The sequence below is a fragment of the Schistocerca nitens genome, chromosome 2 (genome assembly GCF_023898315.1).
Source record: "Schistocerca nitens isolate TAMUIC-IGC-003100 chromosome 2, iqSchNite1.1, whole genome shotgun sequence".
Classification (NCBI taxonomy): Eukaryota; Metazoa; Arthropoda; class Insecta; order Orthoptera; family Acrididae; genus Schistocerca; species Schistocerca nitens.
Window position 1 is genome coordinate 808,537,050 of NC_064615.1, and position 27,094 is coordinate 808,564,143.

Sequence of the window (27,094 nt, forward strand, 5' to 3'; positions counted from 1 at the left end):
ATCCTGACCAACCACTCTGAAAATATGTAACAAGTCCATCCCACACAAACATAAATACCTTTAGCTACATATAACTACAGTTCACAGCTGCTTCATGTAACGAAAACAGTTGAAATGTGTAAAGTTGTGAATCATAGAGAATACAGTCAAATAAGCCAAGCCAAACGAAAAGTTAAAGTATGTAACTCAGGCTGCTGCTCGCCCACACAGTCCTCTAGAATGACTCACCAGCAATGACCAACCAAAGCAAAATGATCATCGATCAGCAGAAAGATCTTGCCTGTGCTGTCACATGCTACTGAATCCACATTAGGTACTTAAGTAATGATCACCATTCATATCTGAAACTAAGAATTGCACAGGCCTTTAAGATGTTAGACAGCGGCTGTGGTCAATCTCTACTTAAAATAACAACAGAGTTTTAAACAAGTTTTTAACAAAATTCACAGAGCATGCATACATCTAGTTTTACAATGTGGCAAAAGAAATTTAAAATTACAGTTAATTATGGACAGTTAAAATTTAAGCATACAGAAAGTAAATTGTGGATACTCACCAAATAGCAAGATTAGGCAAGGACCTGGGAAACACAAGCTGTCGTCATACTATGTGTAACTGTGGAGGGTTAAAGTCTTTGTACATTTATGTAAAAACTTTTTTAAAACTTTTCTGTAATTATTTTTGTACATGCATGATTTGAAATGCATCTTGTTGTGTTTACTGATGCTGTCAGCTTTCATTTTGCACTTTGCATGATCAGATCACTCCAGTGATTCAGTTATTATAATGTAATCATTTGTAATTAAAGCAAATGTAATTTCTTAACATTTATCATGGAATCATGCTCGAAGTTAGAATGAGCTTGTCCCATCACAGGGTTTTTTTTCTGTGTACCTGGGTTAGCCACTTAGTGGTTTTAGGTTCTGTAATGTAGGTTTGTGACAAATGCATCTTCATTTTGTGCATCTTAGCCACCACTGAGTCATCTCCGCCCATCAAGCAAGTGCACATGCTCGAGTCTCAGGAAGAATCCCACTCTCAGCCTATCTGCATTACTTGCCCGGTCGGCTAGCTGCCACGAGATGTCAAAGCCTTCATCACTGCCTTTCACTCGCCATCCAGATTTCTTGTAGTGTGCCGGGACTATACAAGGGAAATGAACTTGAAGGCAGTATTATAGGAAGGAAAGAAGTAAATGAAAATTGGGGCGGGAGATGATACTTAGTAAAGAATTTGATGGTACACTGATAGGTCTAAGTCAAAACAAGGCATCTGGAGACGAAGACTTCCAACTATGAGAAGTATTACCATAATAAAATATTACACCTGATGGCTAAGATATGCAAGGCAGACAAAATACATTTAGACTTCAGGAAGAATGTAATACTTTAGTGCCAAAGAAGGTAGGTGCTGACAGATGTGAATATTACAAAACAATGAGTTTAATAATTGATGGTTGCAAAATACTGTCACACATTATTTACAAAGAATGGAAAAGCTGGTAGAAGCCAACCTCAGGGAAGTTTAGTTTGAGTTCCAGTGGAATTTTGGAACAAGAGAGAGGCATTAATGACCCTTTGACTCATCGTAGAAGATAAGAAAGGGAAATCTAGGGTTATAGCATTTGTAGATTTAGAGAAAGCTTTTGAAAATGTTGACTGGAATACATTCATAAGTTTGCCAGGCATGAAAAGGAAGCAGTGGTTAAGATAAAGTTGTAACCTATGCCTGATGTTCTTGAATCTGTATATTGAGTAAGGCTATGAAGGAAACCAAGGAGAAATTTGGAAAAGGATTGAAAGTTCAGGGAAAGGACATACAAATGGCTGTAAATTGTAATTCTATCAGTGACAGCAAAGGACTTGGAAGAGCAGTTGAATGGTCTGGATATTGTCTTTAAAAGAGAATATAAGATGAATATCAACAGGGGTAATAGGATATAATTGAATTAACTCAGGGGATACTGAGGGAATTCGTTTAAAAATAATTGATGACGGCTAAAGTAGATAGGATATAAAATACAGACCGATAATAGCAAGAAAAGCAGTTTTGAAAAAGAGGTATTTTTTAACACTGAATATAAATTTAAATTTTGGGATGTCTTTTTTTTTTAAACATGTTTTTCAGGAAGTTAAAAGAATGGAAGCTTTTGAAATGCGGTGCTGCTGAAGGATGCTGACATTTAGACAGGTAGATCGAGTAGCCAGGGAGGAGGTCCTTAATCAAACTGGGGGAGAAAGGAGTTTAGGGACAGTGTAACTAAAAGACTTATAGGACACATCGTGAGACATCAAGGTATTATCAGCTTAGTAATGGAAGTGTGGGGATAAAAATCATAAAGATAGCTCGGGACATGAATACAATAATGTGGTTCAAATGGATGTACGTTGCAGTTATTACACAGAGATTAAGAGCCTTGCAAAGGATAGCCTAGCATGGAGAGGTGAGTCAAACCAATCTATTGACTGAAGAAGGAAAATCAAAACAACAACAACATAAAACATGATAAGAGTTTTGTTCTTGTGATGCTTTATTTTATGTATGTGAACAGTTTTCCTTCATTCAGCACATTCTTTTTTATCTGGACTTTTTATGCTAGTATAAAGGGTTTGTAATACTCGCTACTGTGCATTGTATTACTTAACACAAATTTGTGGATAATCTTTAAATGTGAATATGGTGTTTTAGGGCTAACAATTAATTAACAAATATTGATTGAAATACACACATAATTATAACCAGTCATTTTTATTGACGACCTGTGTTTAATTTTCTGTTGCTGCAAGCTATCCCACATGTAGGAGTGTGTTTGTACATATCATCTGTTTTGTTAATTTAAAGAAATCATCCTGGTGGTGAAGGTATAGCTCTGTGACACATGTAATGGAATGATAAATGAAACTAATGGTTATTTGTTTGTGTACTATATATGCATTGAGAGAAATTGCTGCAACTTACATGCATGTCAGCTGGTGCTGATGCTGTAGCCTGAACTACTAACATTGGCCACTTAAGACTCATAGCAGTGAGATGGAAGAGGTTTGCTATTTGGACTATTCTTCTTGTTGTGCATGATAACAGAGCATGATCCTCTTCTGTGCCCCTCACTCCTCTGGCAGTTGACATCTTGTGGTGCGATAGTATTTCAGTTTTGTGGATAATGCTGCAGCTAATTAAATGAAGCATTTTGCCTTAAAGTTGTGTTGAAGAGAATATTCTAAAATTACTTGCTTTTGGCCTGCCGTAAGGGGTCCCATTTGTGAGTAAATTTCCTATAGTTTACCAAACTAGTGTTGGTATGCTTTTCTCTAAAACTATTTGTTCAAATCAAACTAAATTTGAAACATGCACAAGTTGTCATGTTGCATTTTTATCATAGTATATATTTTGAAAAAAAGGTATATGATCTGAATAACTGGCATTTAAAAATATTTAATTATTTATCAAATCTTTTATTTGATTGTCATAATTCGAGTGCATTTTAATTAAAGACATGTACCATGTTTAAGTGATGTAGATGTATTGGTTTCAGAGAAAATTGCACCTAAAGCTAAAAATTTTGTAACTCCAGGAAAATGCATTTAAAGTTTTTGATCATCTTTTCAACCTACAATCAAAGTTAACAAGGTCTGTAGCTGTCATCATTATGGGTTTCTGTACCCTAGCTTACCTTTGAGGCCCTCGTTTGAATTGTGGCCTCTTTTGTCATATATAGGGCACTTTCCTCAGCCTCCTGCACCCTCAGCTGGTCAATTGATAAAAGTGCGTTCTTCATGTCCAGTCCATGTTCTACGTCCATACCATTGAAAACTTCCAGCCTGCTGGCTTACCCATCATTGAAATACAACACTGCGTCCATGCCACCAGTTCTCCCATGGATGCATTTAGCAAGTAAGTTTTTGTTGGCTAACACTCTATAGATAGGTGTTACAGCATCTGCTAGTGACATTAGTAGGGAATGGTTATGTTTATATACATCAGCAGTTCACTAGTGCTCTGATTCTTACATCATGATGTAGGGTGCTTGGAACAGAGAGAATGATGGGGGTCCTCTGCTATCTTTAATCTTATTTCTATTGTTAAACTTCCTTATTATGCCAGTATTTTTGATCTGCACTGATGAAATATAACTATGAACACAGGGAGATTAATTTTTAAGCGAAACTAAAACTGAGTGCTGAATGGGTGTTTAGCTGTTACCTACACTCACTTAGCACCAAGTTGACCAACTTGCAAAGCAGTGATCAAAGAATAAATAAGAAAGAAAAGACTAAGTCAGCTGCAGCCATGATAAGCACAGCTCTATTAACAGAAGCAGAAGGGGTTGTATTGTTTAGAAAATGATCTCTCTTTCCTATTAATATGCACCATACATACAAAAACCAAACATATTCTGGTTTTGGAAGGACTGGGGTGTCACACACAATAAAAAAGAATTCATCATTCTGATGATTTTCACTTCCTGGTCTTAAAGGGGATAGGTAATGGATCTACTAAACTGTCCCAGTAACTATTGATGAACATGTTAGATAAGTTTACAGGCAGATACAGGGTCTGTGTAATGACAGAATTGGCTGCTTGGGATGCCAAGCTGAGGCAAAATTTGTGTTTTGGGGTATCATAATTAGTAGCAAAAATTGAAACAGGTGTAAAGATACACTAATAGAAGCAAAACAATCCAGTAAACAATGATCTGCAAGTGAACCATTCATGAGATAATTGTGAAATTATGTTTAAGACCTGCCACTGACTTCAGTATCAAACATTATTCTAGTTAGTATAAAAGTATTTGAAATGTAAACTTTCAGGTGAAGCCCCCATTTCATTGGGCTCAAATCATACCAAAGACTTGTATCAACAAGAAATACTACTTTTGCATGTTCCATACTACAATTTACTATCTGCTGTTTTATCTGTTAAAGGTGTTCCCCATGTCAGCCTCACACATGGGGGGCGGCAATATTGTGTTCTTGAGTTACATATTCTTTCAGATATCTTCAGATTATCTTGTATATCTAGACAAGTTGTACAGTCTACTTTTAGGACAATCACTGATTGAAAAATCCAGAGGACTGAGGTTGGATGGCCTTGGAGGCCAGTATAAAATCTGTGCTTGATCTATCCATCTTGGACCAAATTGTCACATTAGATATTGTCTTCCATAAACAGCAGAATGTGCTTGCACCATCATGCATGTTCCATTTTCCCATTGTTGCAAGAGAAAAGATAATCCTTGGGTGAAAATTTTTCCCTTTTAGATGAGGGTTTAATAAAAATTTAACATTTTGAATACTTTTGTATCAACTAGTCTAATATTTTGTTCTGGGGTCAGTGGTAGCTCGTAACCACAGATTCACATTGATCTTGCAAACAGCTCCTTTGTGAACCCATCTTTACTGGAACTTTTTTTGCTTCTGTTATTGTGTACTTTCACAAGTGTCAGAATTTGCTAATAATTGTGATTCACCCTGTATGTAGGATAATACACTCATTCTGTTGTTTATAGGTAAATAAATAAATAATAAATCTTGTGTGCCCCAGAGTGATGCGGATATTTTCATTTGACGCCATTTCAGTGGCGGATCAGTTAGTTTAAATTGGTGTTGTCACCAGTAATCAAACCCGAATCCACCACATGAGAAGAATTCAGATACGGATTGGGATCATTATCTTTATGACATAAGTAAAGTGCTTCTGATTGAATTTATTAACCTTGGGGCATTTTGGGTAATATGAGGGGTGTTCAATATGTAATACAACAGTTTTTTTCTGAAAGCAGGTTGGCTTTAGTCACAATTCCAGTATCTGAATATTTCACCACTTCTTTGCTACAAAACTATTTTTCAGGTTCCACTCCTCTGATCAACATCAGAGCCAATGTTGTGCTGCATAGTAATGGGGTAACAGACTTTCAACAGCCGACTGGTTGTTGTCCCTCCATCATTTTTTTCAGTCGAATGAAACTAGTCAAATTTTTTCCCTCACTCACTGGGTTTAAGTGGTTCCACTCAATTTGAGACAACCGATAAAAGCAAGTCTCCATCGGCTGTGGCTGTTATATGAATCCTTTCACTCACTAGGTTTGTGTGGTTTCATTCAATGCAAGACAACCGACTGACACAAGTCTCTGTCGATTGCAGCTGTTATACGAATGTTTTCACTCACATACCTGGTTTGATTGGTTTCATTATGTACAAGACAGCCAACTGACACACGCATCTGTCGGTTACATCATTTATATGAAAGTTTTCACTCAGTCCCTGGGTTTCAGAGATTTCAATCCCATACTACTTTGCCATTTTCTGTGGGTGCAGTGGTCGTTGGGGGTGGGCACCCGGTGCCACCACCATGGTCGCCTCTTGCTGCTGACAGGGCCAGGGGTGCAGCCGGTGTGAGAAGGTAATGTGGCCAGCATGAGCATAGCACTACCAGGATCTGCAGTAACAAGAACAGGCCATATCCTCAAGCCGACTGCTACCCTGGCCCTGGCAGCAACATTACACTGACATGGAGCGTGCGGGATGCTCAGATACAACTAACTAAAAAGACTGGTTGGTTTCACTTAAAAAAAAAAAAAAAAAAAAAAGAATGAATAACTCAGCCAGTATGCAGAACACCACAGGTTTGTGTTGACTAGATTCACTCAAAAGAAATGAATGTGTAATAATCCAACCGATAAGTAAAGCGACGATTCACTTCTTTCCATTCAGTTGCTCCCATAGACTAGTTTGAATCAATAGAACGAATGAATAATTCAACCGATATGTAAAGCTACAACCGAATGAGTCTATTGTTTCTCGACAACTGACTGAATCAATTGTTTTCAGTCGATTGTTGTCAACACTAGCGCTGCATCAATAACCTCCCCATCATCCACATACTACTTCCTGCAGAGTCCATACTTCCCACAGAGTGCATCCTTCACTGGGTCAAACAGATTGAAGTCGGAAGGTGTGAGAACTGGGTTGTAGGGTGGATGAGGAAGAACAGACCAATGAAATATCGTTAGCTCCCCTTGAGTGCGCAGAGTTGGGTGAGGCCTTGGGTTTCATGGCAAAGGAGAAGTTCGTTATAATTTTTGTGGTGACACACACACTTGAGCCATTGCGTCAGTTTCCTGACCTTGAGAGAGGACATCAAACAGAATAACCCATTCAGAGTCCCAGAAGACCGTTACCATGACTACCAGATTAGGGTGCAGCTTTGAACTTTTTCTTCATTTGTAAGGTGGCATGGTGCTACTCCATGGATTGCCATTTTGTTTCTGGTTCCAAGTGATGAACCCCAGTTTCATCACCTATACAATCTTTCACAAAAAATTGTCATAAAGTGCAAGCAATTCCACACAAATGGTCCTTAGGTCTTCTGTGAGGTGGCGAGAAACCCAGTGAGCACACATGTTTGAGTACCCAAATTGGTGGACGAGTATGTCAGCACTACCGACAGAGACATCCAGTTGGGCAGTGAGGTGTTTGCTTGTGGACCATCAATCATCTCCAATGAGGTTTTCCGCATGTTCCAAGATTGTAGGGGTCACAGCTGTGAGCAGTTGGCTGGTTTGCAAGCAACTGGACAGTTTGCATTGCGTAGTAATGATGATACCTCGCCCAGTGACTCAGTGTGCTTTTGTTCACTGCCTGGTCTCCATAGACATTGTGCAAGTGACTATGAATGTCATTGATGCTATGGTTTCCCGTTAAAGGAAACTCTGAGACAGCTCTGTGCTTGGAATGCATCTCTGTTACAGATTCCATTTTGTACCTACACATAGCGCCACCACCTGTCGGAACTTCATGAGACTATAGGGGCTGAAATGGGAAATATTCCATGATCTCCCACAACAAATTCTTCCAACCGGCAGAAATATATTGGGGGGGGGGGGGAGATATTGTGGCACATGCTATTGAAAAAGAAAAACACCAGAAAGGAAAGAAAATGGAAAAAAAGCTGCAAAACATCTAGAATAGATTCTGTTTCTCCGAATAGGAATACTGTGAGCTTAGGTGATGAACTACCTACAGCTACAACTGTCCCCTTCAAGATTTGAACTATTACTGGCATCTGTAAGAGCATTCTTGTTTCTATATAAAAACGGGTTGTACGAAAAATTGTATATTGTTAATGCAGTACTGTACTCTTAGAATCAGCAAATACACCTACATTCATCAAAGTAAAAGCAGTGTGATATTTAAATAATGATGAATATAGTAATATCAAATATCTGTCTTGGGACTATCTAGCCCTTCATACTATACAGCTTTCACACAAACGCAGCTTCATGAAGGCATTACAAACAAGAATCTGTCTCAATCTTTAGTCACTCTTAGTGTCATGTGCAAACTTCTTTTGCTATATGAAAAGTGCGTATTTCCTTCTTATACAATATGTATCATTTCACACTTCGTGTAACTAAGTTAAACATTATAATATATTCTTACAGTGGCCTTTCCTAGAGTCCAAGGAAAGGCAACTAATGTCTGAAGGAGTGAGAGGGTGGTGGGCACCAAACGATATGTTGCTTGTTCGTAAAAATATTCTCGAACTTGTCCTTGGTGGCCGGTCTCAGTACACAGTCAGAAATTGACAAAACAAACATCATGGTTATGTTTACAGAAATGCTTTCCTCAGGGGTTATCAGCACTTGAGCAGTAGTTGTGTGAAAGATGAGTTCGTCTTTGTCTGAGGTACAGTGTTTGAATAAATTAACTTGTGAAGACAAAATATCAATATCCATAAAATATGTTATTCAAACACTTGTGACTGAAGTGCCATTGCCACAGACAGGTAACAATTTTATGTGGTGCGAGGTAGTTCAGAGTTATTTCTGATAAAATATTACTTAGTCAGTATGAGTATTCAAATCTGGTTAAAGAAACAAGGATAAAAATCATGGTTTTATTTTATCATCATTATTTTTATGTAGCATTCATTCATTACTAATAACACAAAAACTGTCATGGAGTTTGTGTAAGTTTGTGTACGAATATTTAGTTTGTTGCTTGTGAGCAATCACACCCGTCCCGCCAAAAATAAGTTTTAAAAAAAAAGTTGATTGTTAATGTTAGGTACATGTTGTACAGTCAGGTCCATCCCCTATTAGCCACATCAATAGCAGATAAATGTTGAAAATTAAAAAGAAGAAAAGGATAATTAACTTGAAAAAATTGTAGAATTATAAGGGGACAGAGTGGCAGGTCAGTAGCATAGCCTTAGGAGGTGAAAGTCCAGTACTGCTGATATTGACATTTAGAAGTAGAAATAGCTAATCCGAGCATTCAAGACTGCTAATTCCTTCCTCAGGGAAGGAAGGGCTAGAAGTTTTTGAAGGATGGGAAGGAGGAGCAGATAACTTAGATGCCAGGTTGAGAGGGGCTCGCCGATTGTGAGAATGTTGCGAGAAAAAGTTAATCACTTGCTTTATATCGACAGAAATAATCATTTTTTGAAAATATAATTGCTTAGATAAAAAAATCTACTCACAAAGTGGTGCCAGTAGCTACACATGTAAAAGTTACGGAAATTTGCAAGTTTTCAGAACCAGTGGTTACCACTTCTGGCAGAAGCTTTGAAAAGAAAGGAAGAAGGACAAAGAAAGAGGACCGGCGATGTTGAGGAAATTGAGAGAGAATTAAAGAAAAGTCGCCAAGAACGCTGTGTCAGATGGGACTAGAAGAAAAGATTGATTGTTGGGGACTGCACCAAACGAGATTTGAAAACTTTAGAGCTTAAAGATGGAAGATAAGGGTAATAAGCAAGACAGAGATTACTGAAAAAACATTGTACACAAGTTAATAAGAGTGGAAAGCTGTCTGTTTTATTTAGTAAAAATTTGAGGAAGAGTGTGGGGGATTAACGGGTCAGAAAATAAAAGCTAAAACTAAAAGTGAGTGAAGGAAGGAATAGCCACTGAGAAGAAACGCCGAGGCTGGAGAAATTAACGTATATTAAGGTCAAACGAGTAGTGAGAACCAAAGGCATATTTTAATACTAGTTGCCACCTGCCGAGTTCTGAGAACTGGTATCTGGCTTTTGTTGTGATATAAGCATTGAGGTCACAACTGCCATGTTGTAGAGCATATCTTTTCTTTTATGACCTGTTAATCCCTCCACCCTCATCCTCACCTGTTTACCAACTACATTGGACTTAGGTGTTGACTATCATTAACTCGTGCACAATGTTCTTTCTGTAATTTCTGTCTTGCTTATTACCCTATCTTCCACCTTTAAGCTCTCAGATTTTCAGATCTCATTTGGTGCTGTTCCCAACAATCAGGATATCAGCAACAGGATATTGTGTGTTTGCTGTATACAGCATCTTCCTATGCCCATTCATCCTAACTACAAACTTGGTCGTAGTCATGCCAGTGTCAATGTGAAAGACCGAACAGTGTTACATAACAGCAGCAACATGACATGTTGTTTTACCAGGTGGCTCTCCATTTGGTAGTATGTTTTTTGCCAGCTGCAGAGCTTTTTGTAATCTCATTTTGTTCGTTATAGACGCCCCCTAACGCCCGTCGAAGTTTATTCCTGATCCATTCACTCAGTTTTTTTATTACAGAGGGCAGTTAACCCTCTGACCGAACACGCTGAGCTGCCTTGCCGGCTAAACTTTTTACTCGAGGAAAGACTTGAACCAAGGACCTCTAGTCCCGCAGCTGCTCACGCTAACCACGGGACCATGGCGCTCCTTGTAATTTCTGTCTTGCTTATTGCCCTATCTTCCACCTTTAAGCTCTCAGATCTTCAAATCTCATTTGGTGCTGTTCCCAACAATCAGGATATCAGCAACAGGATATTGTGTGTTTGCTGTATACAGCATCTTCCTATGCCCATTCATCCTAACTAATAACTTGGTTGTAGTCATGCCAGTGTCAGTGTGAAAGACTGAACAGTGTTACATAACAGCAGCAACATGACATGTTGTTTTACCAGGTGGCTCTCCATTAGGTAGTATGTTTTTTGCCAGCTGCAGAGCTAGTACAGATGATGGTAGAGGGTAGCGTAGGGCAACTTTTACAGGCGGAATGGTCACAGGAGCTGGAGTCATAGTGTAGGGAAATGGGTGCAGAAGGAGCAAAGTATCTGACAGCTATTCTGGCTGTGGTGTGCAATCTGTCAGGCAGAATGGACATCATTTGAGGGCATGGTTTTAGAGTGTCACAAACTTATTAAATAGCTGCATGGTACGAGGGTCATTCAATAATTAGAGAGAGACAAATTGATCTGGAAGAAAAATCATTTATTTTTACAAAACAATAGTTTTTCTACTGTTCAACAAAATCCCCTTGAACATTTATGCACTTTAACACCCTTGTTGTCCCCCAACCTCTTCCCACATAATGCCTCCTTCAGTGCACCAAATAAATGGAAATCACTATGTTATAAATGAGGACTGTAAGGGGGATGAGGCAGTACTTCCCAGGCTATTTTGTTGATGGTTTCACAGGTTAGTTGAGCAATATAAGGACATGCGTAGCCTTGCAGGAGAATCGCACCTGTCCATGACATCTCTCACATGGCTGGCTTCACCTTGTTTAAAAGCAAATCCGAGTAGTATTGGCTGTTCATTGTACACTGCTCTTCAAGATAATCACAAAAAACTGGACCTTCAGCATCCCAAAACACCATTAACATGACTTTTACTGCTGACACTTGGGGTTTGAATGTTTTTCTGGACAGGTGAGTTGGTGTGCTTCCACTCCATGCTTTGTCTTTTTGATTCTGGCTCATAATAGTTATCCCAAGTTTCATCACAAGTTAAAATTTTGTCGAGGAAGTGCTCACCTTCTCTTTAATAATGTTCCTTTAGCTCTGTGCACACTCTCAGCCTTGTTTCCTTGTGTAGCCACATCAACTCCTTTGGGGCCCATCTTGCACATGTTTTGTGGTACTTCAACTTGTTACAGATGGCTATGGCTCTGAGCACTATGGGACTTAACTTCTGGGGTCATCAGTTCCCTAGAACTTAGAACTACTTAAACGTAACTAAACTAAGGACAGCACACACATCCATGCCCGAGGCAGGATTTGAACCTGCGACCGTAGCGATCGCGCGATTCCAGACTGTAGTGCCTAGAACCGCTCGGCCACCCCGGCCGGCATGTTACAGATCATGTTATGAATTGCACAAGTACTAACTTGAACCTTATCAGCTATCATTTCTACAGTCACATGGCAGTGTGCATGAATAATGTCATCAGTCCTACTTTCAAGTGAGAGAGTTGAAACTGCTCTACCTACTACTAAAAATTTGCACGATTCATACAACCTTCACAGTAAATTTTAGACATTCTACAGTATATGTTCACTGATTTCTCACCTTCAGCAAGTGAAAAATGAATAACTCGACTAATGTGGACATTTCATGTGAATTCGCCATCTTGAAATGTATTTTTGAGGTTATAAAAAAAAAAAAAACAGTGTTGATACATCAGCTGATCAGGGCGCATCCCAGTGATGCCAACTTAAAGCCGTAAAAGTACCAAACTTCCCCTACTAACAGTTTTTTCCCTAGACCAATTTGTCTCTTTAATTGTTGAATGACCCCATACATTCATGACAAATATTATACCGAGTGACAGGAGGTGTACTAAGTTGTTTCTTGAGGGATCATCAGTGCCAGTATTGGTTGTAATGGCCTGGGAAATCTGCTTTTGAACTAGGTTGGTGGGATAATTACATCCAATGGAGGTTGAGGTGAGAACGGTGGAATATTGTCGTAAAGAATCTGCACCTGAACAGATAAGTTTGCCTTGAATGCCAGGGTTGTATGGGAGGGAATGTTTGGTGTAGAAAGGGTAGCAACTATCAGAATGTAAGTACTGTTGTCTGTTTGTATGTTAAATGGGAAAAGAAGTGTGTAGCTGACCTTGAGTGAGGATGAGGTCAACATCAAGGAATGCAGGTCACAGTCTCACCATTAGACCATATGGCAAAGATGTCATAAGTGTTTAAACCAAACTGGGGCCCAAAGACTTACAGATCCCAGGAAAGCATCCTCCAATTGACCCATGAGAAAGTTGATAGGAAGGAGCAATCCAAGCTGCTATGGTCAGGCCCCAGATCTGTTCGTCTTTCAGCCCCTCGAAAGTAAAGTAAGTGATGTTAACTACAAAGTTGGTAAAGGTGAGGAGCAAGAACATCACAGTTTTGGAATCAGGTGTGCACTGGTTGATGTAATGTTAAGCAGCAGACAGACCATGTGTACGTGAAATTTTGATATATAGAGAGGTGGCATCAAAGGTGATGAGGAAAGTGTGTGATGGGAGTGGAATGAGCACAGATTTCAGACAACCTAGGAAATGGTTGACATCCTTAATATGAGACGGCAGTGAAGCCAACAACTCTGGGTAGCCAGGGGTCTTGAGAAGGTAGTAGTAGGTGGGGGTGTGGGGTTTGGGTGTAGCACGAAGTTCTATGGATTGACTTGTTAGTCCTTGTAACGGGGTCCTAGATATTAAGGTGGGTTTTTGTCTGTTCGACAGGTATCGGATCTTGATGGCAGATGCCATACGTAGAAATGCCAGAAAGCTGGCGTAGACCATCACTTCAACACTCTCATATCGCAATGGTTCATCCCGTGTCTGCCAGGATGATAGTGATGGAGCCATCACTTTTAAAGGCAGAAAATCCTGCTGTTTGCAGAGGACAGGGTAGGGTCATGTTATAGGGTCCTGAGAAAGAGTTGTGAAGAATTGCTGGATATTTTTGTCTCTGCTGCACCTGGCAAAACGTATACTATCAAACGTTGGATGTTCGGAATTCCTGGAAGGTTTGGTAGGGGCGATTTTGAGGTAGTGGTGGTCGATAAAGTTGGGATCGTTGTCCTAACTGTTCAAGTAAGGGTTCAGTGTCAGGTTTGTCATTGGAAAGTTTGAGATTGGATTGCAAAGTGTTACTTACAGTTGTCATTGCATGGGAAGGGAAGTAAGTCTTTAACCAAAGCAGCATGATTAAATGCAGGTTTAAGGTTGAAAGAGAGACCCTTGGATGATACAGATAATTCAGGAGGGGTAAGGGCTTAGATGAGAGGTTGAGAACACACTGCTTTTGTTGCTGATTCTTGTGATCATGAGTTACCATTGCTCTGTGAGCAGGGGTGAAGGTTATGTGATGTTAAGAAAGTTGGCCAAGGATTGTAGGAGTGGAATGGTGGTTGATAGTGTAGCTGTTCAGGGAGCTGGAATTGAAACACTAATGTTGAAGTAGTTTAGGAGAAGGTAGTATAGCTTTTTGAGGTGAAGTGTGCCTGTAGTTGCAATTTGGAGTTGGCTTGGTTGATGATACCATCCAAGGAAAGGTGAGGAACACGTAACTGCAGGACTTTGTTGATGGAGGTAAGTGTGACTATTCCAGTTCCCTAACACAAAAGTTTTTTTTTGCTCCAATTACTTCCTCTCTCTGTTTGCCCTGTTTTTAAGGTTTTGTCTGTTTTCACATCTTTTTTACAAACTTTCCAAGTCGCGATTTGTTGTAATTTTCTCTTATCAAAATTTCTTCCTACCACATAGTAATGACCTTACAATTTTTGTTGGAATTTTCTGAAATGTTATACATTCTTCAATTTTTTGATTTTTTTACTTCGCTTGTTTTTGTTTTTCTCTCAGTTTTCCTCCTCTGCTTGTTTTGCACCACTCCCACCATCTCCAGTACTAATACCCTCCTATTTTGCCACGATGAATCCCATCACATATAATACTCAGTTGTTTCTAAAACATGCTTTTACACTACCTAATGTAAGGTTGCATATATTGTGTCTTGAAACCTGCTTGCCCCTGGGAGCTACTCCCCCCCCCCCCCCCCCCCAAAGGCCTAACTTTGAAAGTCTCCATTTCTGGGTGTAATCCCACTCTTATAGGTTCAAATACAGCAATCTGTTACATTTACCTGGCAAATCTGTGGCCTGTAAACCGCATGTCCCAATTTCCACTCCACCACTCTTTTCTCATCTCCTACAAAAACCAACAGTTATCTGCCTCTCATGTTTACTTGGATGGTATCATCCACCAAGCCAACTTCAAACTGCAACAACAGGCCATACATCACCTCCAAAAGCTATCCTACCTTCTCCTAGACTACCTCAATGGTGGTGTTGCCATTCTTGTCCCACTCCAGCTCCCTAAACAGCTGCAGCATCAACCACTGTTCCTCTCTTACAAACAGAGCATGGCTAACCTCCTTCAAATTACCCAGCTATCACCATAGCCCCCCAGAACAATGGAAACTCATGATCACAGGAATCAGTCACAACAGTATACTGTTCCCAACCTCTCATCTAATTCCCTCTCCCCAACCTGAATTATCTGTATTATCCAAGAGTCTCACTTTTCTAAACTTCCATTTAATAATGATGCTTTGGTTAAGGACCTACTTTCCTTGCCACCTAATGTCACCTGGAAGTATCATTTGCAACCCAATCTCAAAACCTTTCCAACTGCAGACCTGACACTGAACCCTGCCCAGAATAGTTCTGGCCATGATGCCAACTTGATCCACAACACTACCTTCAAATCACCCCTAAAAAGCCTTCAAAGAATTCCTAACATCCAGCAATGGTTCAGAACTGGTTCTCAGGTTTCTACAATATTACACTAACCTGTACTTTATAGAACTCCAGGCTTATCATTTCTTAAAGTGATGGCGCCATCATCATCCTTTCAGGAAACAAGGAATCCACCACTGCGGTAATTGATCGATGGGATTATATTACCGAGGGTCTATACTTCTACGTACGGTATCTGCCATAAATATCTCATCCCGTGGTTCAAACTGACCTACAGTCCCTCCTTAAAATATCAGACCCCTCACGAGGACTAACACCTCAATCCATAGAACTTCTTACCTCACCAAAACCGCACTGCCCACCTTTTACCTTTTTACCAAGAACCACTAACCCAATCATCCTGGCCATCCCAAAGTGGTTGGCTTCAATCCCCTCCTATATTAAGGACACAAACCATTTCCTAGATTGTCTGCAGTCTGTGCCCATCCCACACCCACCACATACTTTGCTTGTCACCTTTGATGCTACTTATCTCTGTATCAGCATTCTCCACATGCATGGTCTGTTTGCTGCCTAACATTACATCAGCCAGTGCGCACCTGATTCCAAATGTATGAAGTCCTTGCTGCTCACCTTTATCAACTTAATACTTACCAACTCTTACTTTACGTTTGGCAGGTAGACATACAAGCAGATCAGGGGCATGGTTGTAGCACCCAGAATGGCTCCTTCCTGTGCCAACCTTCTCATAGGTCATTTGGATGGTGCTTGCTTGGGATCCTTAAGCCTTCATTCAGTCCCCAATTGGGTTTAAATACTGTGATGCCATCATTGCCATAAAGTCTAATTTTACAGGGTGCTGTTCCAAATCCCATTTCACATTCCTTGATGTTGACCTCATTCTCATTGAAGGTCAGCTACACTCTTTTGTTCCCATTAAACATACAAATACACAACAATACTTGCGTTTTGACAGTTGACATCCTTTCGATGCCAAATGTTCCCTCTCATACAACCTTGGCATTCAAGGTAAACTTATATGTTCAGATGCAGACTCTTTACAGCAATACACACCTGTTCTGACCTCACCGTTCACTAGATGTAATTATCCCACCTGCCTAGTTCGAAAGCAGACTTCCTGGGCCATCACATCCAATCTTAGCACTGCTTATCCCTCCAAAAAACAACTTTGCAAACTTCTTATCCCTTGATACTATCCTGGTCATGAATGCATTGCAGCTACTTCAGCAAGTGTGTTTGACTCTCTAAAATCATGCCCTGAAATTAGGCCCATTCTGTCTGATGGTTTGCCCACCACACCTAGAGTAGCTGTTACACCCTGTGCCCCTTCTGCGCCCATTTCCTTACCCTGTGGGTCCTACACCTGTGACCATCCCCACTGTAAGACTTGCCCTACAAACCTTCCTACCACCACCTACACCACCCTGTAACTGGCCTGACAGTTCCTATCAGAGAGCCACCTGTAAAACATGTCATGTACCAACTGATACGTAAACACTGCTTGGCCTTCTATATTGGTGTAACTACCATCAAGTTATCAGTTAGGATGAATGGACATGGGTAACACACAATATCCTTTGGCAGAGCATGCTCATGACCACGGTACCTATTTCACCTCACACTCCATCTAGATTCTCTCCACTAACACCAGTTTCTCTGAATGCTGCAGTTGGGAACTGCCATTACAACATGTGCGTGGTTCTTGCCATCCACCAGGCCTGAATTTATGTTAGATTAATTTTTTTTTTTTGTCTCAGCATTTCTTTTCACCAACTTTATTCCCTTTTAGTTCTCTGTATCTTTTATTTCCTGACCTGCTAACTCCCCCTACTACATCTGTTTACCAAGTATATTGCACTTAGCTTTCCACTGTTACCAACTCATGCACAACAGTTTTTCAGTAATCTCTGTCGTGCATGTTACCTTATCTATCTTACATCTTTGTTCCCTCAGGTTTTCAAATCTCGTTCTTTGCAATCTCCTTTGCAATTTCCTTCTCGTACTGTCCGGTAGGTCTCCCCTGACCCAGGATTCTGGGTGACTTTTCCTTAACTCTTTCCATTTCCTAAAAATTGCCAGTCCTTTTCCCTCTTCCCTCCTCCTTTATCTTCAACTCTTCTGACAAAAGTTGTATCCACTGGTTCCGAAAGCTTGCACATTTCCATAACTGCCTTGTGTGTAGCTACTGCTGTCATTTGGTGATTAAATTGTTTTATCTGTCCCTTTATATTATATTCCATTCACTATGTAGATTGAAATCATTGCTAAACTTTTTAATAATATACAGTAACACCAGAAAGCACACAAGCCTGGCCTAACACAGGTAGGGGAATTTGAATGGGGTACACAGTGGGCTGGAGGAGAAGAGGGGGGGGGGGGAGAGGTAAAACAAAGGGGGAGTTCATGGACAAACAAGACTGAGAGTAGTTGAGTGGAATGAAGTGGCAGGGATGGCCAATTCTGTGTGATAGGGGCAGAGACTGAGACAAGGAAGTTCTCAAGATCAAAGGGCCTTAAGGACAATTCTCGTCTACACCAATCAAAAAAGATAGTGTTTAGGAAGGATAAAAATTGCATGGGTTGTAAACCAACCATTGGAGTCAGGCATGTTCTGTCATTGAGTGATCAAATTTGCTCTTGGCCACGGTTTGACAAGGGCTATTCATTCAAATGTACAGCTTTCTGGTGGTTGTACCCACATAAAAGGCTGTGGAAAAATTAAGGCAGTGTAGGCATATGGTGATTATACTGCCTACATGGTTGGCCTTGCCTTTGACCATGTAAAATGTGTCTTGACAGGACTGGGGTAGGATGTGGTTGGATGCACAGGCAGGCCTATGTGGCATGTGGAAAATAATCTTTAACTTTTCTTTAAATTTTTGTGAATTTTTAATGCTGAGACAATTTACTGGTTATCGGTTAATACTGTTGCATTGCTTATCGCTTATGATGAAACAGTTTTTCCCATCTCCTTTATGAGCACTGGTAAATAATTTCCACGTAATTTATCATACCGTTATCTTAAGAATTGTGTGTGAATTTTGTTACAGTGTGCCACAGTAGGGAAGCATGGCTTGCAGTATTAATTAGATCATTTCTATGTGAATTTTTCGATTACTCCTGAAAATAAATTAAAATAATGGGATTAAGAGCCAAGCACCATTGTGTACCGTATTTTATATCTCAGCACACTACTGTGTGCTGCCACATTTTTTATGCTAGAGTAATGTTTCTGCTTAGTAAGGTTTTTTCTTTTTTCAAAATTCTTAGTTGCAGCCATTCATTTCTTATTGGTTTAACAAAGTTGTATATTGAATATTTATGTAATTTTGCCTGTATGTTGTTTCCAGATATGTTATCGGTGGATGAAGACGCATCAAAGCTGAAGGAAACAATACGTATGGATCATTGTTACACTAGTTTGTCTCCATCCTCTGCTCCATCTACAACACCGTCTGAGAGCACTACTACTACTGCATCTGAAGTTCAACCTGCTGTTAACCACATAATTTCAGAGTCGCAGAAAACTACCTCTTTTGGTAGGGGAGCAGCACGTGGGACAAGAGGCAGGGTGAGGAGGATGTATATATTATTTATTGCAACAATAAAAAATATCATGTGCTTTCACACTGCATCTAGTAATGGGATAAAACAAAATGGGCTTGAATTTACACAGCACCACTGACAAGGCGAAGGGGGGGGGATTAGGGAGATACCAACAGCTGAGACAGGCGTAAGGTTTACCAGTTGATAAATCATAATATTGGTCCAGTCCATAACAAGTCTACACAGTCAAAATATTTTTTGAATTCGGTAAATTGGTAATTGCATTTCATTCACACCCCCATCTAAGTGCAAGAGGGTGATACTGAAAGACAGTACAGTAGTTACGGCAGTGGACTCGTTTGGAAGGAATGGTATTCAAATCCCTATTCATGTAGCCAAATTAAGGCTTCTTTGGTTTCCGTTAATTACTTAAGGTGAATGTTTCTGTTTTTTTTTTAGTCAGGTTGTGCTACATTTCTAATGACCTTGTTGTTGACAGAATGTTAAACACTAATCTTCCTTCCTGTGTTCTGCTGAACATTGCTGCTCAATGAGGATTTCTATTTGATCTACAAGACAAATTTTGCACAATAATCTACATTGACTTGTATACAAAATTATGATTGTGCAAGACATTGGAAGGTGGAAAGATTTTTATCAAGAAATCCTTTTAGTTGCCTTTAGACACTGTGTGGAACAACAGTGAAGCAAATTGTTGTTTTTTCTAATCTCATTAACACTTGAACGGTAGAAGGGGTCAAAATGACCTCTGTCATACGTTTTACGTTCATTGTCATATCCAATTTATTTACTTTGTTAATGAAATTACGACTTTTTCTAATTTTTTCTCCTCTTCCTGAAGATGTTTTAGTATTTACAAAATATTTTAATTTTCTTCGCCATTTCATTCAGTATACCTAGAACGGTGGAAGGGGTCAATTTAACCCCACTGTAATTTTCCTTCTGAAACATAAGTAAATTATCCAACAATACAGTGGCTACAGTGAGCAGTAATGCAGGGCAGTTGCCCCTCATTGTTGCAACTTGACACATGTACATTCCAGTCGGCCTCAGCTTATGTTGTCACTCGGGCAGTTTTTGTCCGTGAAACATGTTTTCGAGCGTGTATCATAAGCATGGGCTTTCTAATGAAGAAGTGTTACATCTCTTAGAGAATTACCAAGTTGAATTGGAAATTGTCTTCACTGATGATGATGATGATGATTATGTACCTGACACAAGTGAAGATGAAGACATGGTGAACGAGGGACAATTAGTGGGAGAGCATTCAGATGCTGATATGCGTCAGTCACCACCTCTTTCACCACAGCAGGTACAGTTGGAAGCTTCTACAAAGATGATTGCAAGGGATGGAACCATGTGGGGGATTGGAAGTTATTCATCTTCTGGAAGGCAGTCAGCTGTGAATGTTGTAAAGGAGAGAGGAGGTTCCTTTGCTTATACTTGCCAACGAATAGACAGCTTTGTCATCAGGGCCTTCAGTCTTATTTTTGATGAAGCAATGCTACATCTCATGAAGAAGTACACAGTATCAAATGCACAAAAATTACTAAAAAACAATGAGTGGACTTTGTCACTTGAGGAATGGGAGAAACTGATAGCCGTCATGTATGTTCATGGTGTATTGTGCACAAGAGGTATGCCTGTTGATGATATCTGGTCGCACTCTTGGGGGCCTGCTTTTATCAAGGACATTATGCTGAGGGACACATTTCTGGAGCTTCTCAGATTTATGCGTTTTGATTAAAAATCAATCCGTGTTGAACGCCTGGCAGCGAAAAAATTCACTCTTGTATCTGAAATTTGGGGAAAGTTCATTGAAAACAGTATTTGTGCTTACTGCCCTGGAGAAAATATAATCATTGACAAGCAGCTGTTACCAAGCAAAGCAAGATGCAGGTTTACTCAGTTCATGTCCAACAAACCAGACAAATATAATCTCAAATTCTGGTTGGCTGTGGATGTAACAACAAAGTATATATGTAATGTTTTCCCGTACCTCGGCAAAGAGGACACTCACAGAGAGAAACAACCACTTGGAGAGTACTTCGTTCTACGTCTTATGGAGCCACTTGTAAATCAATGAAGAAATGTGACCACAGACAACTTCTTTATGTCTCTTCAACTTGCTAAAAAAATCTGAAAGAAAAGAAAACTTCATTAGGTGGTACAGTGAACAAGATCCACTGTGAAATCCCTGATAAAGTAAGGAAGCCGAATGCTGAAATACAATCCACCACAATACTGCACAATAGTGGCAACACAGGCTGCACCTTGACTGTATACCAAGGAAAGAAGAATAAAAATGGCACTCTTCTGAGTACACTGCATGCTGAAGCAAGGAAGGGAAGAAAAAACCTGAAACCGTAATGTTCTACAATGTAACAAAGTACGGGGTGGACGTGGTTGATCAAGTGACCCATAAATGTACTATGAAGGTTGCGTGTAGGAGATGGACAGTGCATGTCTTCTACAACGTACGGGACATGGCGCCAATAAATGCATGGGTCATCTATAACATAGTAATGGACAAGAAAATGGAAAGGAAGACGTTCTTACTTCAACTGGCAAATGAATTCAAGGGAACGAAAGAGCGAGAACATCAGGCAAAGGAAGAGGATATGGGACTCAGATCGCCTAGAAAGCGGAGGAAGTGCCAGAGCAGCCTCCGCAAAGGCAACAAGACCAGCAAAAACTTTGTAAAGTGCCACAAAACCATGTGCAGAAAATGTGCACACAAAACAGAAATCACCTGTGGTAAGTGCATCTAGCAGCTGCAAATGACTTGAGTGAAAAGTAATACAGAGCTGTTTGTAAAACACATGTGAGACAAAATGAACCAAATTTACTAAATGTGTCTAGAAGGTTCTATGAATATTTAATAAATAAAAATCTATAGTTAAGAAACTTGTAGCAGTAGCAACAAAAAATTTGTATGATACTTTGTTGTTCAAAGAAATTAGTAATTATTATTTTTAATTGTAAATAATTGTTGTGATTACTAGAAATAAATTATGGATTAACAAACACTTTAAAAGTACTTGTGTAAGTCAAATATGAAAATATTTTATGTGGGGTCAAAATGACACCTTTCTGCCATTTTAGGATTGTCAGAAACTCCGCCGTTCTAGTGTTGATAAGCTGACTTCGTTTACTGAACTACAGAAACTGCTTTACCTCTTTATTGAGTGGTGTCCAATTTGCTGTTTAGTGTTACAGGAACATTTGCTTTTTGTGGAAACATAGGCATCAATTAATGTTGTGACATTCTAGAAGACATTTCCTCTCCTTGCTTCCAGATATCGAAACAAGATTTTAGCTTTCTGCAGGGTAATGTCGAACCTCGTATTGTTTGTCATTTATGTGCCATCATGTGGGAAGTGTTTCCAGGATGTCAGATTTTTTTATGGGTTTACCAACATGTACTCTGGACCTGAGGTCATGTGTGGCCCCCTTCCAAATAAGAGAAGAAATCACTGCAACTTGCAGCACATAACAAAAGAGACTCTCTGCATTAGGCATTTGTGACAGATTAGTGAACAGCTTTAACTCTAACGTTCCAACATGTTTCCTCGAAACCAGTCAATGTGGTATCAGTAGCTGAGCATTTTGCTATAGAGTGGTCTCATGCTCCACCCAGAAATGTCTTGTACTGGATCTGACACAAAAATAGCAAAGACTGGTGTGAACAAATTGTATACTTACTAAATATGTGACACTTGAGTTTGTCCTGGTGTGTAAAATGTTTAAAAAACTGAATAGGAATGCAGCCATGCAGTGTCTTAGACGACTGCCGATATTTCAACGGGTAAAACATCCCATCCAAATAAGTCCAAGAGTCCTTTGGTGGCTAAGGTTGTGTGAGTGCATGTTTTGTCATGCAACAAGCACACTCCTCTCATCAGCTTTCTCTTACTTTTGTTTTTAATTCTCTTTTTAAATTCTTGTAGGGGGTCTCAGTATCGTTGTGCTTTGATGGTGGCCCCACAAGGCAGAAATTCCACCAATAAAATACCATCCCTAAACACTGAAGCTATGATGTTTGCCCGAAATCGTGGTTCAGAATTTTTTGGCAGATAAGGAATTGGTGTGGCGCCATTGTGATGACTTTTCATTTTGTCTCAGGCTTGTACTGGGTCACCCTCATTTCATCTACAGTCAGTAGTGCTCAGAAAATCCTCGCCATCCAATTCAAGTCACTCAAGAAAGTATGTGGTGCTACAGACTCTATTTTTCATGTTCTGCTCCGTCAGCTGTTTTGGGACCAATCTTGCTCACAGTTTTCGGTATCTCAGTGTTTCTTAAGTGTGTCTCGTATAAGAGAGTTTTGGAGAATTGTGGGAACATCACAGAAATATCATCCACTGTCAATCTATGGTCTTCATGAAGAGTTTCCTTGATTATTTATTTTTTAACCAACACATCAACCGAAATGGATAGTCTTCCATTTCTCTGTTTGTCACAAACCTTTGTACTGCCTCCACTAAGCTCCCTACGCCATTTAAATACAATCTTTCTGTTTATAACAAGCTCACCGTAAACCGTGCAGATTCTCAAAAAAATTTTGGCAGGTCCTGCTGCTTCTGCAAATAGGAAGCGAATCACAGCATGTGGCTCGAACTTGGTGGTATTTCTTACCGATTACGGTCAAAGTGTACTTACATTCTGAACATGCCTTTTATATGAAAACAGTTTAAAAATTGAGATAAATTTACAAAATGGTATTTTGAAAAGCTGATTTCATTTCTATTTCTTTTGGTTCTAGTTCTTTAATGTATCTGATTTCAGTGTTAACATTCTTATTTCATTTTCCATGAGCATACAGTGTATTTTCGTATTGGCAGTGGTGTTTAACATAGATAACTTACTTTGTGTGATTTGAAACTGTAGGTTCTGTTACAGAAACTAGGCTCGCATGTTGCACGTCTGCCTGTAATTAGATGTCACAGTTAACTTACAATATTGTTCTTACTAACTCAACGTAAATATTCTCTCCTTCATCTCCATCTCATTTACTGGTGCAAATAACTGGAGCCTTCAATATTATTTAAATCTGTATCAGAACAGAAAATGAACGAGATTGTAACGAATATTACAAACTATCATTTACGCAGAATATTTGTCTCCAAAGATAATCTGAGAATATTAAAATGTATACAAACCACTGTGTACAACTTCATGAAACTCCACACCATAAGTGTTTGAATAAAGCACGATTTTCAGGCTGCAGTTAGTTTCTGTGCACTTTCTGTAACAGTAAGCTGACAAAATTATTATGTGTAGTTTTATGTATTTCAGCATTGGAACAGTTTTGACACTGTTTTTGTTATGCTTACATGACTCATGTAATTACATAATTGTGAAAGGTGTTTTGAAATTATACCTTGTCTTGCTCAAATACTTTCTTGACACTGTTCTTAATATTTAATATCATATTAATATATATAATATTTTCAAATTTTTCCAGTGATGATTTGTCCTTGTATTGAATGAATTTAAGTCAATGGCTACATGCTCCATTCCTATTGTTGGTTGTGGTAACGTCATCAGTTTCTTTGCAAAAAGCAGTAAATCTTTCTATGACTGTGGAGAATTATGAGATTTTTCTGTTTACTTTCCTCCATCTTTACAGCACAGCATCTTTACAATGAATACTATATTTGGTTGAAGCACACTAATCATGTTGATAAATGTGTTTACAGGTGTTGCCAGGATTGTTTCATGCTAATTTAGATCAAAAGTTAACATCATCCAGTAGGTTCAAGTTTAGTGTTACACAACAGAGCAGATTCTTAAACTAAGTTCAGTATCTGAACTAAGGTCAGAATTGATCTCCAGTCACTAGTGTTTATACAGTCACCTGTAAGTGGATCACTACTGTTCCTGACATTGTCACATATAATTGAAAAATTGTAAACTCTATTTTAGTAAAACATGGTGTTCCAATTTGCTGTTGAATCTTCTGGGTTCTTTCTATTAACATTTGCACTGTTTTAAGTGCAGTTAAAACTTGAGTTGTGTTATTTTGAAACTTCCATTATTTTGTAACAGGAAGTAAATAATGAAATAATGTGGTAGCAAAACATAAGGTTATTCTGACAACTAAAGAACTGATGATGTCCTATTTTACCACAGTAACTAATATATAATAAGTAAAATATTGACAACTCGAAGGAAGAAGGTACAAATAACTATAGAGCACACCAAACTGAAAAGAATTCGATTGGCTTAAAAACAGTTGTTTTATTATTATTATCATGCCTTCGTTTTGTGAAGAGACCTTGGCTTTAATTTTCTGTAGAGCACTAATAACTTTTTTAGTCTAGTAAGCAAATGATGGGTACACAAACATTTGCTGTTTCTTTTGTATATCTACTTGAAGCATCACTAAAGGCAAGTATTGCAAATTATTTCATAAAGTGAAACCAAGCAAGTTGGAATGGTTGTGAGACAATGGACTTCGTTCAGGAAGATGACTGTTGAAATTCGTGCTGGGGCATCCAAATTTGGATTTTCCACAATTGCTTATGGCAAATACTGGAATGAAGGGCACAGCTGATACCCCCCTCCCCCAATCTCTCTCTCTCTCTCTCTCTCTCTCTCTCCCTCTCCCTCCCTCCCCCTCCCTTTTCCCCACCAACCCTCAGCTTCGCATCCCCCAGAAATAATAAAATAATGTATAAATAAATAAAAACCTGTTCCCTTCTCCAATTCAAGCTTCTATAACAACATTGTCAGTGAAAGACACTAAACCCTAATTTTCCTTTCATCAAGTGAACACTATCTCACTTTCTTCTGGCACATGTTACTGTTTTTCTTCTGGCACTGGCAGATGACAAGGAATACCGGAGATAAAGCATACCAGCAGACTTGTCGTTCATACAAACTGAAGCAGTTCAGACTTATTGGTACAGGATGGAATAACTGCATTTCAAATCTGGTACACTTTTGTAGAGAAGCACTGCCATAACAATATTGTACCATGTTATCTGAGCAGCAGCTGCTTAATGGTTGGAAATATGCAAATCAGTTTTAGGTGTTCCAGAAAAAAAATTTGATATTTCAACTACTTCCCATACATCAACAGTGAATAATTTTGAATGAGGGCAGCTGCTTACTGGCATATAAGCAAACTGTGTAATTTATTCATTGTTATAGCTAATGTGTAAGTCATCTTTATGTGTAGTGGGGTTACATATTATACTTGGTAAATTTCCCCTCGCCTCTTATTCGAGCTGCAGGTGATATATTAGAAGGAACATTGGTGTCACCTCTTTAGCTAAAATGTCTAATTTTATCATCATGATTCTTGTGCAATGTGAGCTTTGGATTTTTGAGATTAAAGTTCTTTGGCATACTCTGTCTTTCTTGTAGTTTCCCCCATGGCACATCTTTGATCAGTTCTGCAACATTTGCACACTGGCTAAAGAACTCATTATGAAATGTACTTTTCTTAGAATCTTCTCCATTTCCTCTGTTCAGTCAGATTGATAAAAGTCACAGATTGTCGAATGATGCTCAAAAACTGATTGAGTGAGGCTTTTGTCCGGAACTCCGTAGTCTGTCATTTGCTTGCCCTGTGTCTAGATTTATGTGGTTGTTCCGTGTTAATTGAGCTGGAGAGATACTTCGAAAATACTTGACAGTTGTGATTGATTCAATTGACTGATCACTGATAGGTTTGTCATACCACAGACAGTAGTGGTCCTACTTCTCTCTAGAGGAACAGTTTATGCTGCTTTCACTTCTGATAGTGCCACGACTGAATTCTGTTTACTAGCAAATCCAATTGCATTTTGGTTTGGATGTTAGGCGCATATTTATTTTGTATACTAGCCATATGGAAGGTTTTCTGGAAGTCAAGAAACACAGCGTCAGTCTGAACTCTCCTATCTGCTGCTGTCTGGATTTGTAAATGAAAAGAGCAATTTCAGTTTTATATAAATGGTACTTCTGTAAACCGAGCGGGTTCTTAAAGAACAGTTGCTTTGTCTCCAGGAA

The 27,094-nt window shown here is 39.2% G+C and overlaps 1 protein-coding gene across 1 annotated transcript in view; it reads left to right on the top strand.

The window, feature by feature from the left end:
- The window catches only part of LOC126235346 (uncharacterized), a 249,772-nt gene that overhangs the window by 86,664 nt on the left and 136,014 nt on the right, over positions 1-27,094 (top strand). The window contains exon 5 of the mRNA XM_049944068.1: positions 18,877-19,097. Coding sequence (XP_049800025.1) covers positions 18,877-19,097 — 221 coding nt within the window. The remainder of the gene's footprint in view (positions 1-18,876; positions 19,098-27,094) is intronic.